Source organism: Tachyglossus aculeatus, chromosome 15 (assembly GCF_015852505.1).
Source record: "Tachyglossus aculeatus isolate mTacAcu1 chromosome 15, mTacAcu1.pri, whole genome shotgun sequence".
Lineage (NCBI taxonomy): Eukaryota > Metazoa > Chordata > Mammalia > Monotremata > Tachyglossidae > Tachyglossus > Tachyglossus aculeatus.
Window position 1 is genome coordinate 25,484,299 of NC_052080.1, and position 24,498 is coordinate 25,508,796.

Consider the following 24,498-nt stretch of genomic DNA (forward strand, 5'->3'; position numbering starts at 1 on the left):
TGAGAAGCAGCGTGGCTCAGTGGAAAGAGCCCGGGCTTTGGAGTCAGAGGTCATGGGTTCAAATCCCGGCTCCGCCAATTGTCAGCTGTGTGACTTCGGGCAAGTCGCTTCACTTCCCTGTGCCTCAGTTACCTCATCTGTAAAATGGGGATGAATACTGTGAGCCCCCCGTGGGACAACCTGATCACCTTGTAACCTCCCTAGCACTTAGAACAGTGCTTTGCACACAGCAAGCGCTTAATAAATGCTATCACTATTATTATTGTCATTATTATTCTAAGCGCTGGGTGGATACAAGCGAATTGGGACATTTTACTCACTATGATGGATTCGCTCAGAGGTCTGTTCTGCTCCCCGATGCCTTGCCGGATATGGGAAAACCTGGAGGCAGGAAACAAAACGGTGCAGGGGTTTCCCTTCTCCTTGGACCTCCCGGCAAGCCCCTGCCCCCATTGTCGCTCCTGCCCTTTCAATCAATCAATCATATTTATTGAGCGCTTACAGTGTGCAGAGCACTGTACTAAGCGCTTGGAAGTACAAGTTGGCAGCATATAGAGACAGTCCCTACCCAACAGTGGGCTCACAGTCTAGAAGTCTTTCGGGTCCGACAGACAGCGGCTCTCCCCATCTCCACGTCCCTTCTCAAGTCACACAATGGACAGATGGCATCGATTTCCAAACGGACCGGAACGCTGGGCGGAACTGAGCATCCCAGTTCCCGGATCCCAGACCCGGCGTCCGTCTGCTTCACTCCCCCCTTGCTAAAAGAAGCAGCGTGGCTCAGTGGCAAGAGCCCGGGTTTTGGAGTCAGAGGTCATGGGTTCAAATCCCGGCTCCCCCACTTAGCTGTGTGACCTTGGGCAAGTCACTTCACGTCTCTGGGCCTCAGTCCCCTCATCTGTAAAATGGGGATTAAGGCTGTGAGCCCCACGTGGGACAACCTGATCACCTTGTAATCTCCCCAGTGCTTAGAACAGTGCTTTGCACATAGTAAGCGCTTAATAAATGCCATTATTATTATTATTATCATTATTATTAAAAGCACAGAGGAAGCAGCATGGCCTAGTGAATAGAGCCCGGGCCTCGAAATCAAAAGGAACTGGGTTCTAATCCCAGTTCTGCCACTGTGCTGTGCGACCTTGAGCAAGTCACTCCATTTCTCTGTGCCTTAGTTACCTCCTCTGCAACATGGGGAATTAGACAGTGAGCCCCAGCTGGGACAGGGGACTGTGTCCCATCTGATTGCCAGAAGCAGCGTGGCTCAGTGGAAAGAGCCCGGGCTTTGGCGTCAGAGGTCATGGGTTCAAATTCCGGCTCTACTGTCAGCTGTGTGACTTTGGGCAAGTCACTTAACTTCTCTGTGCCTGTTACCTCATTTGTAAAATGGGGATTAAGACTGTGAGCCCCCCGTGGGACAACCTCATCACCGTGTAACCTCCCCAGCACTCAGAACAGTGCTTTGCACATAGTAAGCGCTTAATATATGCCATTATTATTATTATTATTATTATCTACCCCAGAGTTTAGAGCAGTGTCTCGCACATAGTAAGTGCTTAACAAATTAGAGAAGCAGCAGGGTGTAGTGGATAGAGCATGGGCTTGAGAGTCAGAAGGTCATGGGTTCTAATCCCAGCTCCACCCCTTGTCTGTTGGGTAACCTTGGGCAAGTCCCTTCACTTCTCTGTGCCTCAGTTACCTCATCTATAGAATGGGGATTGAAACCGTGAGCCCTATGTGGGACAGGGACTCCGTCCAACCCAATTTGCTTGTATTCATCGCAGCACTTAGTACAGTGTCTGGTACTTAACAGATACCATAATTAAATACCATTTAAAAAAGGGACTTAAATTCTAATCCCGGCTCCGCCACTTGTCTGCTGTGTGACTTTGGGCAAGTTACTTCACTTCTCTGTGGCTCAGTGACCTCATCCGTAAAATGGGGTATAAAAAAGCCCTATTTGGGATGGGGGATTATGTTCAACCTAATTACCTTGTATCTACCCCAGTGCTTAGTACAGTGCTAGGCACATTGTAAGTATTAAACTATACTGAAGAAAAAAATAAAGCACACAGCCTCCTCTCTACCAATGGGCAGGGGGCCGACACCATGACTGACTGACTGGCCAAGAGAGGGAAAAGGGATGATAAATGATTTGGAGCCCGGAGCAGTGTAGAGCCATACCTGTCCTGCTCTAGGTTGGCCCCGTAATAATAATAATAATAATGACGGTATTTGTTAAGCGCTTACTATGTGCAAAGCACTGTTCTAAGCGCTTGGGGAATACAAGGTGATCAGGTTGACCCATGTGGGGCTCACAATCTTAATCCCCGTTTTCCAGATGAGGTAACTGAGGCCGAGAGAAGTGAAGTGACTTGCCCAGAGTCACACAGCTGACAAGTGGCGGAGCCGGGATTAGAACCCATGACCTCTGACTCCCAAGCCTTTCCACCGAGCTTCTCCTAGTAGAGTGGTCTGCACACAGTAAGCGCTCAATAAATATGATTGATTGAGCTGGAGTGGATTTCCATTCGGAGAAAGAGGATGAGAACTGCGATGGTTCCCTGGGGGTCACCCTTGAAGTGCTCTGCAGATAATTAAAATGCATGACTTTTAGACTGTGAGCCCACTCTTTTAGACTGTGAGCCCATTGTTGGGTAGGGACTGTCTCTGTATGTTGCCAATTTGTACTTCCCAAGCGCTTAGTACAGTGTTCTGCACATAGTAAGCGCTCAAGAAATACGATTGATGATGATGATCATTAGGGCAAGGTGCGGGGCTGGGGGATGCATCTTGAGGACAAGGGGGAGGGTGCAGGGGGAAAGGGGAAATGCTGGGAAAGTGGCGATTGAAAGTGGCTACTGGGTCAGTTCGTCATGGTAGTATTTAGAACGTGCTTACTATGTGCCGAGCACTGTGCCAAACCTGGGGGAGATATAAGAGAATCACTTCAGACACAGGGCCTGGCCCACAGTCTAAGGGGGATGGAAAGCAAGGATCTTATCCCCCTCTGATAGAGGAAACTGAGGCACAGAGAAGCAGTGTGGCCTAGTGGCTAGAGCGCAGGCCTAGGAATTAGAAGGACCCGGGTTCTAATCCTGACTCCACCGCTTGTCGGCTGAGTGACCTTAGGAGAGTCGCTTTCCTTGTCTGTGCCTGTTACCTCATCCGTTAAAGGGGGATTGAGACTGTGAGCCCCAGGTAAGACAGGACCATTTTCGACCCGATTAGCTGGTTTTACCCCAGTGCTCAGTATGGTCCCTGGCACGTGGTAAGCGCTTACCTAATAGCCTGCGGCGACTTGCCTGAGGTTCCGCAGCAGACCGGTGGCTGAACTGGGATAAGGACCCGCCTCCCCAGCGGGCCACGCTGCCTCCCAGCCGGGATTTCCCTCCATTTCCCTTTATACGATCCTAGAGCAATCCTCTCCCTGCTTTGGGAAGCGCAGCTGCTCCGGGATGCCGCTTTGTCCCCGGGTTAGGCCGTGCTCATCGGGAGCGGGAATTCGGCCCCTTACCGTTCACATCTCAGGATGGCGTCGCTGAGATTTTCGTGCACCTGAATCAGCTCCGCCACCACATCCTCGTTCTCCACCGCAGCCAACAGCTCCACTATCCTGCTGTGCATCTGCCGGCCCGTCCGGTACAATTTCTAGAGATGGCCGGGAGGAGAGGAGGTGCTGAGCGAGCTGTGCACCATACTGACTGCTTGGGGCGTGTTCCCCGCCCACAAGACGCTGACACTCTAAAGGGGGACACAGATCGGAAAGGTTTTCCCCCCGGAGGGATCGAAAGCAAACATCAAAAAGTGGCTAGAGGACAGTCCTGGGGCTCAGAAGGACCTGGGTTCCAATCCCGGCTCCGTCACTCCTCTGCAGTGTGACCTTGAGCAAGTTACTTCACTTCTCCGTGCCTCAATAACCTCATCTGTAAAATGGGAATTAAGGCTCTGAGCCTCAGGTTGGACAGGGGATAACCTGTACCTACCCCAGTATTTGGTTCCGTGCCTAGCACGTAGTAAGTGTTTAACAAATACCACACACACAAAAAAAGAATGCACACTTCTCTGCAGTGTGACCTTGAGCAAGTTACTTCACTTCTCCGTGCCTCAATAACCTCATCTGTAAAATGGGAATTAAGGCTGTGAGCCTCACGTGGGACAGGGGATAACTTGTACCGACTCCAGTATTTGGTTCCATGCCTAGCACATAATGAGTGTTTAACAAATACCATACAAAAAAAAAAAAGAATGTGGAGTCAGAAGTGCCATTTAGCTGCTGCTGGACAGGGCAGGGATGGTGTCTACTGCCTTGACTGTCCTCTACCGAGCGCTCAGTACAGCGCTTTGCACCGAGCAAATGCTTGATAGATGCCGTTGATCAATTCAATGAAACGCCATGGAGTGAATATTGCTAGGCACATGCACGCTATAGTCGGACCTGTGAGAAGGAGTGTGGCCTAGTGGAAAGAGCCCAGGCCTGAGCACCAGAGGATCTGGGTTCTAATTTCAGTTGTGCCACGTAACCACTGTGTGACCTTGGACAAGACGCGTAACTTCTCTGGGCCTTAGTTCCCTCAACTGTAAAATAGGAACTCAATACTTGTTCCTACTTGGACTATGAGCCCCTCGTGCGAACTCGAATACCTTAGCTACCCCAGCATAGTACAGTGTTATTATATTGTGCCCCCCTAAGCGCTTAGTACAGTGCTCTGCACACAGCGCTCAATAAATACGATTGATGAACTGACTACAAACCTTGGCACGTAGTAATTGCTTAATACAACAATAAATAATAATAATATTAATAATAATGGCATTTGTAAAGCACTTACTATGTACAGAGCACTGTTCTAGGTCCTGGGGGTGGATACAAGGTGATCAAGTTGTCCCACATGGGGCTCACAGTCTTAACCCCCATTTTACAGATGAGGGAACTGAGGCTCAGAGAAGTTATTATTATGCTGGGATTTAATTGGGGAAGGTTAAACTCACCTCGCTCATCCCCGGTCAATTCATCAATGAAATGTATTGACCACCCCTTGTGTGCAGTAACTCAAAATCTTTTAATTGATAGCCACTCCCCCACCCCACAGCACTCATATCCGCTTCTGTACTTTATTTTAATATCTGTCTCACCCTCTAGACTGTAAGCTCCTTGGGGTCAGGGATCACATCGGCCACTCCCTCATCTGTGAAATGGGGATTTGATGCCTGTTCTCAGAAACTCCTCACCATGGGCTGTAAGCATTCAGTCACCTTGCCTCCTCCTACTCTCCTACTACAATCCAGCCCGCACGTTCACTCCTTTAATTCTAACCTTCTCACTCTACTTCGATCTCGTCTATCACACCGCCGACCCCCTCGTCCACATCCTGCCTGTGGCCTGGGATGCCCTCCTTCCTCATATCCGACAATTACTCTGCCCAGCTTCAAAGCCTTACTGAAGGCCCATCTCTGAGGGCTTCCCTCACTAAGTCCTCTTTTCCTTTTCTTCAGCTTCCTTCTGCATCGCCCTAACTTGCCCCCTCCCATCGCCGCAACATATATACCTATCTGTAACTCCTTTATTTATATTAATATCTGTCTCTCCCTCTAGACTGTAAGCTCACTGTGGGCAGGGAATGTGCCTGCCATATTGTTATATTGTACTCTCCCAAGTGCTTAGTACAGTTCTCTGCCCTCAGTAAATACGGTTGACTGATGGACTATTCTCTCTCCTATTCAGACCGTGCGCGTCTCGGGGGGACGAGGACTGTGTCTGAGGTGCGCATCGTGTATCTATCCAGAGAAGCAGCGTGGCTCAGTGGAAAGAGCCCGGGCTTTGGAGTCAGAGGTCATGGGTTCAAATCCCGACTCTGCCAATTGTCAGCTGGGTGACTTTGGGCAAGTCACTTCACTTCTCTGGGCCTTAGTTACCTCATCTGTAAAATGGGGATGAAGACTGTGAGCCCCCCGTGGGACAACCTGACCACCTTGTAACCCCCCCAGCACTTAGAACAGTGCTTTGCACATAGTAAGAGCTTAATAAATGCCATTATTATTTTTATTATCCAGCATGGGGCACATACTGAGTGCTTAAGAAACACCACAATTATTGTTACCAAAGCCCCCTGAAGAGAAGGAATGTGTCATTTGCTTGTGATTAATTCTCCCAAGCGCTCAATTAAGACTCTGCACTGGATAAATATTACCGATTGCATTCCACTGCCCCTCGTTTTCCAGCTTCCCAGGGCCCCTCCGGCTTTTGGGCTTTTCTATTGATTCATTCGATCGTATTTATTGAGTGCTTACCATGTGCAAAGCACTGTACTAAGTGCTTAGGAGAAAACAGTAGACAGTATAGTAGGTACATTCCCTGCCCACAGCTAGCTGTGAAAGCTTTCAGCCGCCTACCTGGAGAAGCTCCAGGTCATCTCTGTCTTCAGAGTCGGGGTTGTTCTCCGTTAGGATCGCCAACATGACGGCCACGTTCATCTTGACCATGTCGAGCTCACTGTTCAGCTTCCCGATCTGCCCGAGGCGACGCCAGAAGGTTGGGGGGAGAAAGAGGGCCGGCGCCGCGGAAAACCGGCCAAATCAGTGCCTCCTTGGAGGCTCTCCGGCCGGAGGGAAGAGTGTCGCCTAATGAGGCGGCTCTACATGTTGCCAACTTGTACTTCCCAAGCACTTAGTACAGTGCTCTGCACACAGTAAGTGCTCAGTAAATACGATTGAATAAATGAATGAAAGGAGTGAGGTATCACATGAGATAGCCGGGAAGGGTATTCGAACAGGCTCTCTGGCTCTATTTTTCTGAACTTAGGCAATTTGAGATAAAACTTGGGAAATACGGGAAAAGTGACGATCCGGGGAAGATAGGGGGAAGCGGTGAGGATTGATGGAAAGGCCGCAGGACCGGTAGTCGGGAGACCCGGGTTCTGATCCCAGATCCGCCGTTCGCCTGCCGTGTGAAACCAGACAGATTGCATAACCTCTCTGAGCCATGATTTCCTCGTCTGTAAAATGGAGATGAGCGCCCTGCTCTTCCTTTGCCTTAGAGCTCAAGCCCAGCAGGGGATGGGGAACGTGTCTGATATCATCATCCAGTACCTTCCTGGCATTTAGGACAGCGCTCAACACATAAATATACCAAATGATCGCCCTGAGTACTGAGCTCTCAGTATGGCAGTAAGTGCTCAATGAATACCCCGGATGGCCTGATGATGCGGAAGCCGAGATCCCTGAGCAGAAGCCCGTCTTCCTGGGAACACTGCCGGGAGGGCGATGCGCCGTCTGTCTGCTCTACTCAAATACATTTCACCGACTGGCCGCTTCTCTGACCAGTCACTTGGTCCCCCCTCGGACTGTCCGAAAGACCCGGACAAGGCCCACGCGAGCCCTCTGGGCCGATTTGAGGGCGATGGGGAATGGACTGGTTGACTTGCCAGGAAGCCCCCCCTGCCTTGGGGCTGCGTTGGGGCGATCCCCCGGCCATACCTGTTCGGGAACCAGCAGCACATTTGGGGCTTTCCACACAGCCTCCAGAGGAGCACTGGGGGCTGACGGGATGGGAGCCGATGCCTCCGCCGGACGCTGGCCCGATCCCTGTCAGCAGATGCCAAGGACACGGGCTGGAGCCGCCCGAAGACAGCCAGCCCTCTCGACGCCTCCCACCCTCTCCGCTCTCCCACACCCCAGGCAATCGGCCTCCTGTCCTACACGGCGCAAAGGAAAGGACCTGCAGACATTCAGCGAAGGAAAGTCACCCGGGATGCTCAGGGAACCGAGCCACTCGGAAAAGGCCCGTGAATTCACATCAGATAAAAGTAGACTTGGATTCACTCAAAGGAGCTTGTCAGCTGCCCCGAGTAGATAGGTATGTGATTAAATTCAGCGCTTAGAACAGTGCTTGGCACATAGTAAGCGCTTAACAAATGCCGTCATTATTATTATTATTATTATTAAATCATCCCATTTCCCCTATTAGAATGTAAGTTCCTTGAGAGCGGCTACGGTATCTGCTACTTGTCCCATGCTCTCCCGAGAGCTCGGCACCAAGCTGTATACCTGGGAGGAGCTCAGTCCGGCAGATGCTTTAATTCACATCCGGAAACTTCAGACCGCTTCACGGACATCCGATAGAAATCCCTTTCCTCTCCATCCAAACTACCACCACGTTAATACAGTTACTTATTCTCTCCCGCTTTGATTACTCTATCAGCCTCCTTGCTGACCTCCCAACCTCCTATCTCACCCCACTCCAGTCCATACTTCACTCTGCTACCTGGGTCGTTTTTCTACAGGATCATTCAGGTCACATTTCCCCTCTCCTCAAGAAACTCCAGGGGTTGCCCATCCATCTCGGCATCAAACAAAAACTTCTCCCCATTGACTTTAACGCACTCAATTATGCGGCCCCCTCCTACCTCACTTTGCTACTCTCCTACTTCAGCCCAGTTCGCATACTGTCCCTCTAACGCTAACCTTCTTACTGTACCTCTGTCTCATCTATCTCGCTTCAGACCCCTCGCTCATGTCCTCCCTCTGGCCTGCAATGCCCTCTCCCCTCAAATCGGACAGGCAAATACTCTCCCCTCCTTCAAAGCCTTATTGGAGGCACATCTCCAAGAGGCCTTTCCTGACTAAACCCCCTTTTCCTCTTCTCCCACTCCCCTCTGCGTTACCCTGACTTGCTCCCTTTATTCATTCCCCCTCCCTGCTCCGGAGCACTTATGTACATCTCTATGTTTATTTATGTGTATTACTGCTTGTCTTCCCCCTAGAATTAGGGGCAGAGAATGTGTTTATTGTAATATTGTACTCTTCCAAGCCCTTAGTACAGTGCTCTGCACACAGCAAGAACTGAATGAATGAATGATGGATCTCTAATTCAACAGTCCCCGTCGGCCTACTCACCAAGCGTTCCCGGGTCTCCGTCCTCGCCCCCGTGTTCAAGGATGGAAACCGGACGCCCTTTTCGAGCAGCTCGAGGTACAGTTCCTTCACTTGAGTCACGTCCACGGTGCCTTCGAAGCCCTGAGACCAAGTCTGGGTTGGAGAAATATCACAAAGGGTAGGAGAGCAAACGGGAATGAGAAGGCAGGGTAGATGGGGGGGAAAAGAAAGGGAGCTTTTGGGGTTCATCTCGCCAGACTGCACGAGGGGCGCAGGGTGAGGGGCCATGAGTGAAAACAGCTCCCGGGGCTACAGAAAAGCAAACCCGTTGGAAAGAAGAGGCCCATCCTGTGCGGCTGGGTGTGGATAATAATAATAATAATAATAATAATGGTATTTGTTAAGGTCTTACTATATGCAAAGCACTGTTCTAAGCACTGGGGAGGATACAAGGCCATCAAGTTGTCCCACATGGGGCTCACAATCTTAATCCCCATTTTACAGATGAGTTAACTGAGGCATAGAGAAGTTAAGTGCCTTGCCCAAAGTCACACAGCTGACAATTGCGGAGCCGGGATTTGAACTCCTGACCTCTGACTCCAAAGCCCGGGCTCTTTCCACCGAGCCACGCTGCTTCTCTAAGTGCGGATGATGACTTGAAACTGCAGCTCGGCCACCTCCCTTGTGAGTCACGAGCACGTTGTACGAGGACACTCCTATGGGCGGTGTCTTCTCAGAGGTCGAGGGACGACTATACTGTTTTAGAGATATAACTGATTTCCAATACATATGGATCCATATGTGTCTCTCTAGTGTGCATTCTGAAGAAGAAGGGTGGCCTAGTGGATGGAGCCCGGGCCTGGGATTCAGAGGACGTGGGTTTAATCCTGGCTTCGCCCTTATCTGCCCTGCAAATTTAGGTGAATCGCTTGACTTCTCTGGGCCTCAGTTACCTCATCTGTAAAATGGGGATGAAGTCTGGGAGCCCCTCGCGGGATGCGGACTATGTCCAACCTGATTAACTTGTCTCTACCCCAGCGCTTAATAACGGTGACTGGCAAAAAGCAGCGTGGCTTAGTGGAAAGAGCCAGGGCCCGGGAGTGGGAGGCCCAAATTTCTAATCCCAGCTCTGTTACTTGTCTGCTGTGTATCCCTTGGGTGAGTCACCTAACTTCTCTGGGCCTCAGTTTCCTTATCTTTAAAAAAAAACAGGGATTCAATCCTATTTCCTTCTACTTAGAATGTGAGCTTCCTGTGGGACAGGGACTGTGTTCAGTTGCTTCTCTTGTATCTACCCCAGAGTTTTGTATAGTGCATGTCATATAGTAAGTGCTTAACATATACTATAATTTTCATTATTAATAATGATAACAGATGCCATTAAAATCTGGATGTACAGGAGGTAGATAAAATAAATCTATTTGTGTGTATGTGTATATATATATATATGTATATATATATACATGCAACTTAATATAGTGATCTACACACATTAAGTGCTCACTAAATACTATTGCTGATGATATATATAGGTGTCATCAGCAATAGTATTTAGTGAGCACTTAATGTGTGTAAATCACTGTACTTAGTTGTGTGTATACACACACACAGATTTATTTTATCTACCTATGCATCCAGATTTTTTATATATTATATATGTATGGATATGTATATGGCTGAGCCTCAATCCTTAGACTTCATCTATATAGGGAGTCTATATAGAAAGTCCTATATAGATGAAGTCTTAGGATTGAGGCTCTCAGCCATTGTTTCCAATGGAAGACTCCATCAATCAATCCATTAATGGTAGTTATTGAGTACTTACTATGTGCAGGGCACTGTACTAAGTGTTTGGGGGAGTATACTACACTTGAGTTAGCAGATAATAATAATAATAATAATAATAATGGCATTTGTTAAGCATTTACTATGTGCAAAGCACTGTTCTAAGCGCTGGGGAGGATAGAAGGTGATCAGGTTGTCCCGTGTGGGGCTCACAGTTTTAATCGCCATTTTCCAGATGAGGGAACTGAGGCACAGAGAAGCTAAGTAACTTGCCCAAAGTCACACAGCTGGCAGTTGGTGGAGCTGGGATTTGAACCCATGACCTCTGACTCCAAAACCGTGCACTTTCCACTTAGCCAAGCTGCTTCTCTTCTAAGCAGATGCGTTCCCAGCCCACAACAAGCTTATAGTCCAGAGATTTTTCAGCCTGTGTGTGCATTTTTTCAACTGTTATTAAAAGAAAGGAAAAAATAAATCTCCCTCCCTCTCTCCTCTCCACTCTGAAGAGGTAATAATAATAATAATTATGGTATTTGTTGAGCGCTTACTATGTGCCAGACACTGTTTGGGGTAGATACAAGGTTATCAGGTTGTCCCACGTGGGGCTCACAATCTTAATCCCCATTTTACAGATGAGGGAACTGAGGCACAGAGAAACTAAGTGACCTGCCTAAGGTCACACAGCAGACAAGTGGCGGAGGTGGTCAGGAGAGGGGAAAGGGTCCCTTCATAAGCAAATTCAGAAGAAAATGACTTAGAAACCAAAGGGGTGATGAACATTTGAGTGGTGTATATGCCTGCATGTGTGCACGCCTGTACACACACACACACATTTTACTTGTACGTATTTACTATTCTATTTATTTTATTTTGTTAATGATGTGCATCTAGCTTTACTTCCATTTATTCTGATGACTTGACACCTGTTCACATGTTTTGTTTTGTTGTCTGTCTCCCCCTTCTAGACTGTGAGCCTGTTGTTGGGTAGGGGACGTCTCTATAGGGTGACAACTTGTACTTCCCAAGCGCTCAGTACAGTGCTCTGCACACAGTAAGCACTTAATAAACACGATTGAATGAATGAATCCTAGATGATTGACCTCTCAAGCGGCGTGGCCTGGCGGAATCAGGGGTCCTGGGTTCTGATCCCAGCTCTACCGCTCGTCTGCCACGTGACCTTGGACAACTTACTTAGCTTGCCGTGCCTCGGTTTTCCCCATCTGTAAAACGGGAATTAAATCCTCAACCGTAATAATAATAATTTTGGTATTTGTTAAGCGCTTACTATGTGCAAAGCACTGTTCTTCAACCATAATAATAATAATTTTGGTATTTGCTATGCGCTTACTATGGGGCCCGCACGAGGGGCTGTTCTAAGGTGATCAGGTTGTCCCATGCGGGACTCACAATCTGAAACCCCATTTTACAGATGAGGCAACTGAGGCACAGAGAAGTTAAGTGACTTGCCCAGAGTCACACAGCTGAGAAAGCGGCAGAGCCGGGATTTGAACCCATGACCTCGGACTCCCAAGCCCGCGCTCTTTCCACTGAGCCACGCGGGACGGGGACTGTGTCCGCCCTGTATCTACCCCGGGATTTAGTAGAGTGCTAGGCACGTAGTAAGTATTTTAAAAATACAGTAGTAATAATAAATAGGAAGAAATCTCTGAGCTGGAATGTACTTATCATAAATCGTATTTATTTACTTATCATCAATTGTATTTATTTACTTACTTACCATGATGAAGGTCAAGATTTGATTCTGTATGTCCATCGGCAGGTTATATCTGGGGTTCAGGAGCTCCGTCATTTTGTCTTTGGCAAAATCCTTCTTCACAACCAGAGCCCGGAAGCTGGGCCCACAGTTCTGCATGCACGTGTCCAATAGCTACACAACGAGAAAACGGTCGGGTTCCCCCAGTGCAAAAAAGCGGGGGCCGGGAGTCCGAAGACCCGGGTTCGAGTTCGTGCGACCACGGACGAGCCCCTTAACCTCTCTGGACCTCCGTCCCCTCCTCCTCCGTGCGACGCGGGTGAGGTGTCGCTTAGACTGCGGGCCCCATGCGGGACAGGGACTAGATTCATTCATTCATTCAATCGTATTTATTGAGCGCTTACTGCGTGCGGAGCACTGTACTAAGCGCTTGGGAAGTACAAGTAGGCAACAGCTAGAGACGGTCCCTACCCAACAGCGGGCTCACAGTCTAGAAGGGGGAGACAGACAACAAAACAAAACGTGTTAACAAAGTAAAATAAGTGGAATAAATATGTACAAGTAAAAAAATAGAGTAATAAGTAAAAAAAATAGAGTAATAGTAAAAAATAGAGTAATAGATCCCATCTGATTGCTTTGCATCTGCCCCAGCGCCCAGCACAGCGCTCACTGCATAGTAAGTGATGCTTACTAAATCATATAATGATGATAAATATATAATATTATATAAATATCAATATACATCATACAAATATCAATATAATAATAATAATTAATTAATTAATAATAATATTAATAGGATATTAGTATGATATAAATATTATATAAATATATATATAATGATGGCAGATAACTGCAGTCATCATTGCTATTAGTAGGGCTCGGAGGAGGAGTAAACAGAGCGGGACCCAGGAAGCCAAGAGGAGCGTTTCAAAACCTTCCCAAATAGGGAGAATAATAATAATGATGGCATTTATTAAGCGCTTACTATGTGCAAAGCACTGTTCTAAGCGCTGGGGAAGTTACAAGGTGATCAGGTTGCCCCACTAGGGGCTCACATTCTTAATCCCTATTTTGCAGATGAGGGAACTGAGGCACAGAGAAGTGAAGTGACTTAGCCAACATCACACAACTGACAATTGGCGCTGCAGGGATTTGAACCCATGACCTCTGACTCCAAAGCCCGGGCTCTTTCCACTGAGCCACGCTGCTTCTGGAGAAAGAATCAGAATGGAAATGGCAGAAGAGAAGGGGAACGAAATTGGCTCCAGGGAGACCCTGAGAGAAAATAACTACTTGTCGCGTCCGTAGCCACTTTAATTTTTCCCAAGTGCATTCATGCCAACTATCTTATTTTGTCCCCCAATTCCCAGAGAGAGGCAGGGATTTTTATCCCCATTTTATGAAGAGGAAATTGAATCCCAAAGCGGTTGTACTTTCCAAGCGCTTAGTACAGTGCTTTGCACACAGTAAGCGCTCACTAAATACAATTGAATGAATGACTTAATGAATGAATGAAGCGACTTGTCCGCCTGCCCCGTGGCCTGACGTAGAAGAGATTTTTATCCCCATTTTATGAAGAGGAAATTGAATCCCAAAGCGGTTGCACTTTCCAAGAGCTTAGTATAGTGCTTTGCACACAGTAAGTGCTCAATAAATACAATTGAATGAATGACTGAATGAATGAATGAAGCGACTTGTCCGCCTGCCTCGTGGCCTGGAATGACTGAATGAATGATTGAAGCGACTTGTCCGCCTGCCCCGTGGCCTGACGGAGAAGAGATTTTTATCCCCATTTTATGAAGAGGAAATTGAATCCCAAAGCGGTTGTACTTTCCAAGCGCTTAGTACAGTGCTTTGCACACAGTAAGCGCTCAATAAATACAATTGAATGAATGAATGAATGAAGCGACTTGTCCGCCTGCCTGATGGAGAAGAGCATGGAACTGGGAGTTGAGGAGCCAGTCAATCATATTTATTGACCACTTACTGTGTGCAGATCACTGTACTAAGTGCTTGAGGGAGTACAATACAGCAATAAACAGACACATTCCTTGTCCACAGTGGGCTTACAGTCTAGAGGACAGGGTCCGATCTGATTAACTCGTATCTACCCTGGTGCTTAGCATGTAGCGGGTGGGTAGAGGACAGTCTCACTATAATTGCCCGCTGGGACTACTTTCCCAGCGCCCTGGGAAGGCTATGGTGGTGGCCCACGGCCGTGGGTTCTGAGCCACAGGGAGCCGGAAATCCCATTCCTTGAGTAATGGAAATGGAAATCCCATTCCTTGAGTAAGCGCTCAATAAATACGATTGATGATGATGATGATGATTCCCCCTGCCACCGTGCCCCCGTGATCTTCATTTTCATCCTCCTACTGTCTTAGCGTTTCATTTTCATTGTTCCTCATCTATCTGCGGCCAATCCCCTCTCCCTCTTGGGCTGCGAATCCCCTAAAGTCCAGGGATAGGGTTTAATCCCTACCAGTGCATCCTTTCCTAGCTTTCAGGACGGCACTCTGCAGTCGGTAAGTCCTCAGTCGCCCCTAACCGCTCCCACGCTGACCGCTGGCCAGCGGAAAGAGCCCGGGCTTTGGAGTCGGAGATCGGGGATTCAAATCCCGGCTCCGCCGATTGTCAGCTGTGTGACTTTGGGCAAGTCACTTCACTTCTCTGGGCCTCAGTGCCCTCATCTGGAAAATGGGGATTAAGCCTGTGAGCCCCACAGGGGACAATCTGATCACCTTGTACCCTCCCTAGCGCTTAGAACAGTGCTTGGCACATAGTAAGCGTTTAATAAATGCCATCATTATTATTATTATCTTCCAGGTGATCGCCGGCTGCCCAAATCAATCAATCAATCAATCAATCGTATTTATTGAGCGCTTCCTATGTGCACAGCACTGTACTAAGCGCTTGGGAAGTACAAATTGGCAACACATAGAGACAGTCCCTACCCAACAGTGGGCTCACAGTCTAAAAGGGGGAGACAGAGAACAGAACCAAACATACCAACAAAATAAAATAAATAGGATAGAAATGTACAAGTAAAATAAATAAATAAATAAATAGAGTAAGAAATATGTACAACCATATATACATATATACAGGTGCTGTGGGGAAGGGAAGGAGGTAAGATGGGGGGATGGAGAGGGGTCGAGGGGGAGAGGAAGGAAGGGGCTCAGTCTGGGAAGGCCTCCTGGAGGAGGTGAGCTCTCAGCAGGGCCTTAACCCAGATCGGGCCGTAGACTGTGAGCCCACTGTTGGGTAGGGACTGTCTCTATATGTTGCCAACTTGTACTTCCCAAGCGCTTAGTACAGTGCTCTGCACACAGTAAGCGCTCAATAAATACGATTGATTGATTGATTATGAACCATTGGTCTGCGGCCAACCCTTTAGCGCTTAAGTTCATATCTGTAATTTCTCATATTTCTATTAACACCTGTCTGCCCCTCTAGACTGTTCGCTCACCGTGGGAGGGAAACATGCTTGATGAATCTGTTGGACTGTACTCGCCTAAGCGCTCAGTTCCAGGCCCCTCACAGCTCTCTCAGTGTTCGGGTCAGGTTCTCCAGGACGTGTTTAATTTATTTTTTATGGTATTTGTTAAGCGCTTACTATGTACCAGGCACTGTTTGTACAGTGGAGTAGATACAAGCTCATCCGGTTGGACACAGTCCACGTCCCACATGGGGCTCACGGTCTTAATCTCCATTTTACAGATGAGACAACTGAGGCACAAAGAAATGAAGTCACTTGCCCAAGGTCACTCAGTAGGTAAGTAGAAACCAGGCCCATGCTCTAGCCATTTAGGTCATGCTGTTTCTCAGGTGTTACTACTTCGACAAAATCCCAAACCTCAGTTCGGGTCATCAGTGATCTAAGTGGCAGTGGCCCTCATCATCATCAATTGTATTTATTGAGCGCTTACTGTGTGCAGAGCACTGTACTAAGCGCTTGGGAAGTACAAGTTGGCAACATATAGAGACAGTCCCTACCCAACAGTGGGCTCACAGTCTAAAAGGGGGAGATGGAGAACAAAACCAAACATACTAACAAAATAAAATGAATAGATATGTACAAGTAAAATAAATAAATAAATAGAGTAATAAATATGTACAAGCATATCTACATATATACAGGTATATATATAGTATATAGTATATATATATAGTATATATATATATAGGTAGGCCCTGAAGTACCTGTATATATATATATAGATATATATATAGATATATATATGTATCTATATATATATATATACACACACACATGTATATATATACATACATATATATATGTATATGTGTATATATATATATATATATATATATATATATATATATATATATATATATATATATATATATGTACACTTCAGGTAGGCCCTGAAGTACCTACCGAGAGGGTGAGGCGGATTTCCTTGTGATTACAGTTTTTGGAGAGCCTCTTTTTCAGAGCTTTTACTGCATCTCTTGGCCTGCAACAAAAGACACGGTGGGAAAACACCCATCCAGTTACTGGCCAACCCTTCGGCTCCACGGAGACGGAAGGAGAGGCTTCTGGAGAGGTGAGAATCAGTTATAGGACAATCCCGTCCTAACCAGTCAGGCTTATTTGTGCCCCATTTCCTTGTTGCTTCATAGAAGTGGTAATAATAGTTGAGGTATTTGTTCCCGGCTTACTATGTGCCATCCATTGTTAGTGTTTACAGTGGGGCTTACAGTCTAGGTAGGAGAGAGAACAGGTATTGAATCCCCATTTTGCAGATGAGGAAACTGAAGCCCAGAGAATCAATCAATCAATCGGATTTATTGAGCGCTTACTGTGTGCAGAGCACTGTACTAAGCAGAGAAGAAAAGTGACTTGCCCAAAGTCACACAGGAGGGAAATTGAAGAGCTGGGATTAGAACCCAGGTCCTCTGACTCCCAAGCCTAGGCTTTCCACAAGACCATGGGATAATAATAATAATAATAATAATTATAATGATGGCATTTGTTAAGCGCTTACTATGTGCAAAGCACTGTTCTAAGTGCTGGGGAGGTTACAAGGTGATCAGGTTGTCCCACGTGGGGCTCTCAGCCTTAATCCCCGTTTTCCAGATGAGGTAACTGAGGCCCAGAGAAGTGAAGTGACTTGCCCAACGTCACACAGCAGACGTGGTGGAGCCGGGATTCGAACCCATGACCTCCAACTCCAAAGCCCGGGCTCTTTCCACTGACCCACGCTGATGTGAGTTCGCTGTGGGCAGGGAATCGGTCTGTCTGTTGTTATATTGTACTCTCCCAAGCACTTAGTACAGTGCTTTGCTCACAGTAATTGCCAATTAAATATGAATGAAATTTGATTGATGATATTGATTGAGCGTCCACTTGGTACAATGCACTGTGTTAAGCGTCAGGAAAATGCTTCAACTTTGCTCCCCCACCGGTGACGACGACTGCGTCTGATCTGACCAATTTGTCTGGCACTCAGCCTGTGGTAAACACTACCAATGGGTTAATTCTTTTTGACTCTTTTCTGTCCCAGTCTACTGTGAAGCTTTTGGGAGGCAGAGGACCTGGGTTCGAATTCCGGTTCTCCAGCTCGCCTGCTGTATAACTTCAGGCAAGTCACTTCATTCCCTGTCTCCCCCTTTTAGACTGTGAGCCCACTGTTGGGTAGGGACTGTCTCTATATGTTGCCAATTTGTACTTCCCAAGCACTTAGTACAGTGCTCTGCACATAGTAAGCGCTCAATAAATACGATTGATGAGGATGATGTCCCCCAGTTATCTATAAAATGGGGATTAACACTATGGGACGGGGGTTTATGTCCAACCTGTTTACCTGGTATCTTAGAACAGCGCTTGACACATAGTAAGAGCTTAACAAATACCATTATTGTTATTATTGATCATAACAATGATAACGACAATAATACTCTCCCAAGCATTCAGTACAGTGCTCAGAACGCAGTAGGTGCTCAATTTACAGTATTAACTTCCAAAATACTTCTCTTGCACATCACCCAAGCCAGTGAGGAGTCGTGACCTTGAAGTGGGAAGAGGGAGAGGAAGAAGGGGCCTGGGATGTCGGGGGAGGTTCTCAATCAATCAATCAATCAATCAATCAATCGTATTTATTGAGCGCTTACTGTGTGCAGAGCACTGTACTAAGCGCTTGGGAAGTACAAGATGGCAACATATAGAGACAGTCCCTACCCAATAGTGGGCTCACAGTCTAAAAGAGGGACTATCCTAACCCTTTTAAAAAATTATGGTATTTGTCAAGTGCTTACTTCGTGCCGGGCACCGTACTAAGCGCTGGGGTAGAGGCAAGCTAATCAGGTCGGACGCAGTCCATGTCTCAAATGGGCTCACAGTCTTAATCCCCATTTTACAGATGAGGTAACTGAGGAACAGAGAAGTGACTCACCCAAAGTCACAGGGCAGACAGTTGGCGGAACTGGGAATCTAACCCAGATCCTTCTGATTCTTACCATCTTGTCCTCCAAGGAGCCCAGGACACTGGGAGAGGTGGTGGGGAGCCAGGGTTTTAGCAAACAAAATCCCAAGGTGCCCCAGCTATTTGCTAAGGAGCCAAGTGGACTCTCTGCGTAGCCCAATCAATCAATCAATCAATCGTATTTATTGAGCGCTTACTATGTGCAGAGCACTGTACTAAGCGCTTGGGAAGTACAAATTGGCAACACATAGAGACAGTCCCTACCCAACAGTGGGCTCACAGTCTAAAAGGGGGAGACAGAGAACAGAACCAAACATACCAACAAAATAAAATAAATAGGATAGAAATGTACAAGTAAAATAAATAAATAGAGTAATAAATATGTGCAACCATATATACATATATACAGGTGCTGTGGGGAAGGGAAGGAGGTAAGATGGGGGGATGGAGAGGGGGAGGAGGGGGAGAGGAAGGAAGGGGCTCAGTCTGGGAAGGCCTCCTGGAGGAGGTGAGCTCTCAATAGGGCCTTGAAGGGAGGAAGAGAGCCAGCTTGGCGGAGGGGCAGAGGGAGGCCCGGGGGATGATGTGGGCCGGGGGTCGATGGCGGGACAGGTGAGAACGAGGTACGGTGAGGAGATTAGCGGCGGAGGAGCGGAGGGTGCGGGCTGGGCAGTAGAAGGACAGAAGGGAGGTGAGGTAGGAGGGGGCGAGGGGATGGACAGCCTTGAAGCCCAGGGTGAGGAGTTTCTGCCTGATGCGCAGATTGACTGGTAGCCACTGGAGAGTTTTGAGGAGGGGAGTAATACTCCCAGAGCGTTTCTGGACAAAGGTAATCCGGGCAGCAGCATGAAGCCCAGCGCGGGAAGAAAAACCCGGGGTTCTTACCCTTCCTGAGTGGTATTAATGAGGTTGCAGATGTGCATAAACTGATCCCAGTTTTCGGACTGTGTCGTTCCAATTGTACTCTTTTCTGGATGGCAGAAAAAAAAATTACTCCCTTGGAACCCAAAAGTTGGAAAATGATTGTTTGGTCTTGCCGAAGAGCAGAGCAGGGAGACCCCGGGGCTCCCTACCTCCACCCCCTAAGGCCACCCATCATTCTCTTATCCCTGAAATGCAGTGATCCTCCATCTCTGGAGCCCCCAATAATCCACGAGGATATTGATTAAGCAAAGCACTTGGAGAGAGACAGGAATCTCATCATTTTTAGACTGTGAGCCCACTGTTGGGCAGGGACTGTCTCTATATGTTGCCAATTTGTACTTCCCAAGCGCTTAGTACAGTGCTCTGCACACAGTAAGCGCTCAATAAATACGATTGATGATGATCAGCCTCAGTTCCAGCCCCACACGGGGATCGCGATCAGAGGAGGGAGAGCCGGTATTAAATTACAGTCTAGGTGGGAGAACAGATACTAATAATAATAATTGTGGTATTTGTTAAGCGCTTACTATATGCCAATCAATCAATCGTATTTATTGAGCGCTTACTGTGTGCAGAGCACTGTACTAAGCGCTTGGGAAGTACAAGTCGGCAACACATAGAGACAGTCCCTACCCAACAGCGGGCTCACAGGTACTATACTAAGCGCTGGGGTAGATACAAGTTAATCAGGTTGTCCCACATGGGGCTCACAGTCTTAATCCCCATTTTACAAATGAAGTAACTAAGGCAAAGAGAGGTTAAGTGACTCGCCCAAAGTCACACAGCTGACAAGGGCCGGAACTGGGATTAGAACCCACGACCTCTGACTCCCAAGGCCGTGCTCTTTCCAGTAAGCCTCGCTGCTTGGACACAGTCCGCGTCCCACATGGGGTTTACGGCCTTAATCCCCATTTTACAGATGAGGTAACTGAGGCTCAGAGATGTTAAGTGACTTGCCCAAGGTTGCCCAGCAAGTACACAGTGCTTTGCACATAGTAAGCTCTTAACAAATGCCAAAAAAAAAGTACACAGGTGGCAGAGCCAGGATTTAATTCTTCCCCCCCCCCCACGCCCATTTTCCAAAGGAGGAAGTCGAGGCCCCAAGAGGTTAAGTGAAGAGAAGCACTGGAAGGGCAGTGTGGCTAAGTGCACAGAGCCCGGGCTTGGGAATCATTGGTCAATCAATCAATTAATCATATTTATTGAGTGCTTACTGTGTGCAGAGCACTGTACTAAGCGCTTAGGAAGTCCAAGTTGTCAACATATAGAGACAGTCCCTACCCAACAGTGGGCTCACAGTCTAGAAGGGGGAGACAGAGAACAAAACCAAACATACTAACAAAATAAAATAAATAGAATAGATACGTACAAGTAAAATAAATAGAGTAATAAATATGTACAAACATATATACAGGTCGTGGGTTCTAATCCTGATTCCGGCACTTGTCAGCTGTGTGACTTTGGGCAAGTCACTTCTCCGGGCCTCAGTTCCCTCCTCTGTAAAATGGGGATGAAGCCTGTGAGCCCTACCTGGGGCAAGCGGATTACTTTGCATCCACCCCAGAGCTTGGAACGGTACTTTGCAAATAGTAAGCGTTTAAGAAATGTCAACATTATTATTATTATTAAGTGACTTGCCTAAGGTCACACAACAGGCCAGTGACAGGGCAAGGTAAGACGCCTGTCCCTGCCCTGGCAGTGCTCAATAAACCCCGCAGCCGGTCCTGAACCAGAAACTTTGACCAGCAGCTTTTCCCCACCTTGCCTCCACTCCCTTCTGCGGCCTCTCCCTGGGCTAAATCCGCAAAGGGAGGAAGAGGGAGGGCACCCCAGATCCTGGTGCCTGCGGAGATCAATCAATCAATCGTATTTATTGAGCACTTACTGTGTGCAGAGCACTGGACTAAGCGCTTGGGAAGTACAAGTTGGCAACATAGCAGCCCTCGGACGGGCACTGCCCAGGAGCCAGCCGGGGTCCAGAGATACGGGCCTGAGGGGAGCGGGCCGGCGCTGACCCCTTGGACATTGAGGCCAGCCGGGCATGGAAATGTTTGGAAAACTCTTTGGCCGCCCTGGGAGTCCAGGGGATGGGACTTCATCTGCTACTGGCCCCCCTAATAATAATAATAATAATAATAATAATAATAATAATAATAATAATAAGCAGCAGCATGGCTCAGTGGAAAGACCACAGGCTTTGGAGTCAGAGGTCACGGGTTCAAACCCCAGCTCCACCAATTGTCAGCTGTGTGCCCAAAGGGGCAAGTGACTTCACTTCTCTGGGCCTCAGTGACCTCATCTGTAAAATGGAGATGAAGACTGTGAGCCCCCCGTGGGACAAGCTGATCACCTTGTAACCTCCCCAGTGCTTAAAACAGTGCTTTGCACATAGTAAGTGCTTAATAAATGCCATTATTATTATTATTATTATTAGAGCATGGGCCTTGGGAATCAGAAGGTCCCGGGTTCTAATCCCAGCTCCGCCGCTTGTCTGTCGCGTGACCTTGGGCAAGTCACTTTACTTCTCCGGGCGTCAGTTACCTCATCTATAAAATGGGCATTGAGACTGTGAGCCCTACATGGGCCAGCTCGATTTGCTTGTATCCTCCCCAGGACTAGAGCAAAGTACAGTGCCTGGCAGACAGTAAGCGCTTAACAAATATAATTATTATTAATGACAATCATGATAGAGTATATTTAAAGTGCTTACTGTGTACCAGGGTCTGAGAAAGATACAAGATAATCAAGTCGGACACAGACCCTGGCTCAGGGTTCCGGGCCTCCAAAGGTGCCACCGAATCCTGGCATCTTCCCAAATTGGGCTGTCCTCGCCCGCAGGGGACGGGGGTGAGAAGGAGGAGTAAAAGCACTTAGTACAGTGCCTGGCACAAAGTGCATAATAATAGTATTTGTTAAACACTTATTATGTGCCAAGCACTGTTCTAAGCACTGGGGAAGATACAAAGTTATCAGGTTGTCCCAGGTGGGGCTCCCAGTCTTACTCCCCATTTTACAGATGAGGTAACTGAGGCCCAGAGAATAATAATAATAATAATGATAATGGTATTTATTAAGCACTTACTATGTACAAAGCACTGTTCTAAGCGCTGGGGAGGTTCCAAGGTGATCAGGTTGTCCCACGGGGGCTCACAGTCTTAATCCCCATTTTCCAGATGAGGTAACTGAGGCCGAGAGAATACTACTACTACTAATAATAATGGCATTTGTTAAGCACTTACTATGTGCAAAGCACTGTTCTAAGCGCTGGGGAGGTTACAAGGTGATCAGGTTGTCCCACAGGGGGCTCACAGTCTTAATCCCCATTTTCCAGATGAGGTAACTGAGGCCCAGAGAAGTCTAGTGACTCGCCCAAAGCCACCCAGCTGACAAGTGGCAGGGTCCGGATTAGAACCCACGACACCTGACTCCCAAGCCCAGGCCTTTTCCCACCAAGCCACGCTGCTTCTCAGTACCAGTGGAAAGAGCCCGGGCTTTGGAGTCAGAGGTCGTGGGTTCAAATCCCTGCTCCCCCAGTTGTCAGCTGGGTGACTTTGGGCAAGTCACTTCTCTGGGCCTCATTCATTCATTCATTCAATCGTATTTATTGAGCGCTTACTGTGTGCAGAGCACTGTACTAAGCGCTTGGGAAGTACAAGCGCTGGGGAAGCAGAGTGGCTCAGTGGAAAAGAGCCCGGGCTTTGGAGTCAGAGGTCATGGGTTCAAATCCCGACTCCGCCACTTGTCAGCTGTGTGACTTTGGGCCGGTCACTTCACTTCTCTGGGCCTCAGTTCTCTCATCTGGAAAATGGGGATTAAGTCTGTGAGCCCCAAGTGGGACAACTTGATTAGCTTGTATCTACCCCAGCGCTTAGAACAGTGCTTTGCACATAGTAAGCGCTTAATAAATGCCATCATTATTATTATTATTATTACAAGTATTACAGTCTTTTAGACTGTGAGCCCACTGTTGGGTAGGGCCTGTCTCTATGTGTTGCCAATTTGTACTTCCCAAGCGCTTAGTACAGTGCTCTGCACATAGTAAGCGCTTAATAAATGCCATCATCATTATTATTATTATTATTATTACAAGTCAGCAACATATAGAGGCGGTCCCTACCCAACAGCGGGCTCACAGTCTAGAAAGGGGAGTCAGACAACCCAACAAAACATATCAACCAAATAAAATAAATAGAATATGTACAAGTAAAATAGAGTAATAAATGCGTACAAACATATACACAGGTGCCTCAGCTCCCTCATCTGTAAAATGGGGATTAAGACAGTGCCAGTGGGACAACTTTGTAACCTCCCCAGTGCTTAGAACAGTGTTTTACACATAGTAAGCGCTTAGTAAAGGCCATTATTTTTATTACCATGATTAGTATTGCCAATAATACCGTCATTATTATAATTATTATTAAAAGAGGCGCTGGAGGAGGGGGAGAGCCTTACCGATGAGGAGTCCCACAGGTGTCCAGAAAGGGTCTTTGGGGCTCTTTCCAAAGGCCATGGTCGGCAGAGGCAGCCGGACCCAGGAACCCCGCCTCCTCCACTTCTTCCTCCTCCTCCTCTTCCTCCCCATTCCGGCTCCTCCTCCTCCTCCTCCTCCTCCTCCTCCTCCTCCTCCTCCTCCTCCTCTGGTTCCTCCTCTTCATCCACAACCTGCCACCCTCCCTCCTTCCCTTCTTCTTCCTCCTCCTCCTAGGAATACTAACAACGTTCCTGGAAACCAGAGTGTGTGTTAAAGCGGTT

General features: G+C 47.6%; 1 protein-coding gene across 1 annotated transcript in view; it reads right to left on the minus strand.

The window, feature by feature from the left end:
• The window catches only part of TOM1L1 (target of myb1 like 1 membrane trafficking protein), a 37,442-nt gene extending 13,146 nt beyond the window's left edge, over positions 1–24,296 (minus strand). Inside the window, exons 1-11 of the mRNA XM_038757151.1 lie at positions 24,199–24,296; positions 19,708–19,792; positions 16,776–16,854; positions 12,395–12,544; positions 8,893–9,024; positions 7,474–7,581; positions 7,184–7,246; positions 6,741–6,815; positions 6,391–6,507; positions 3,515–3,648; positions 317–381 (exon numbers count right to left, since the gene is read on the minus strand). Of these exons, the coding sequence (XP_038613079.1) occupies positions 317–381; positions 3,515–3,648; positions 6,391–6,507; positions 6,741–6,815; positions 7,184–7,246; positions 7,474–7,581; positions 8,893–9,024; positions 12,395–12,544; positions 16,776–16,854; positions 19,708–19,792; positions 24,199–24,256 (1,066 nt within the window). The 5' untranslated portion in view covers positions 24,257–24,296. The remainder of the gene's footprint in view (positions 1–316; positions 382–3,514; positions 3,649–6,390; positions 6,508–6,740; positions 6,816–7,183; positions 7,247–7,473; positions 7,582–8,892; positions 9,025–12,394; positions 12,545–16,775; positions 16,855–19,707; positions 19,793–24,198) is intronic.
• Positions 24,297–24,498: the final 202 nt, after the last annotated feature.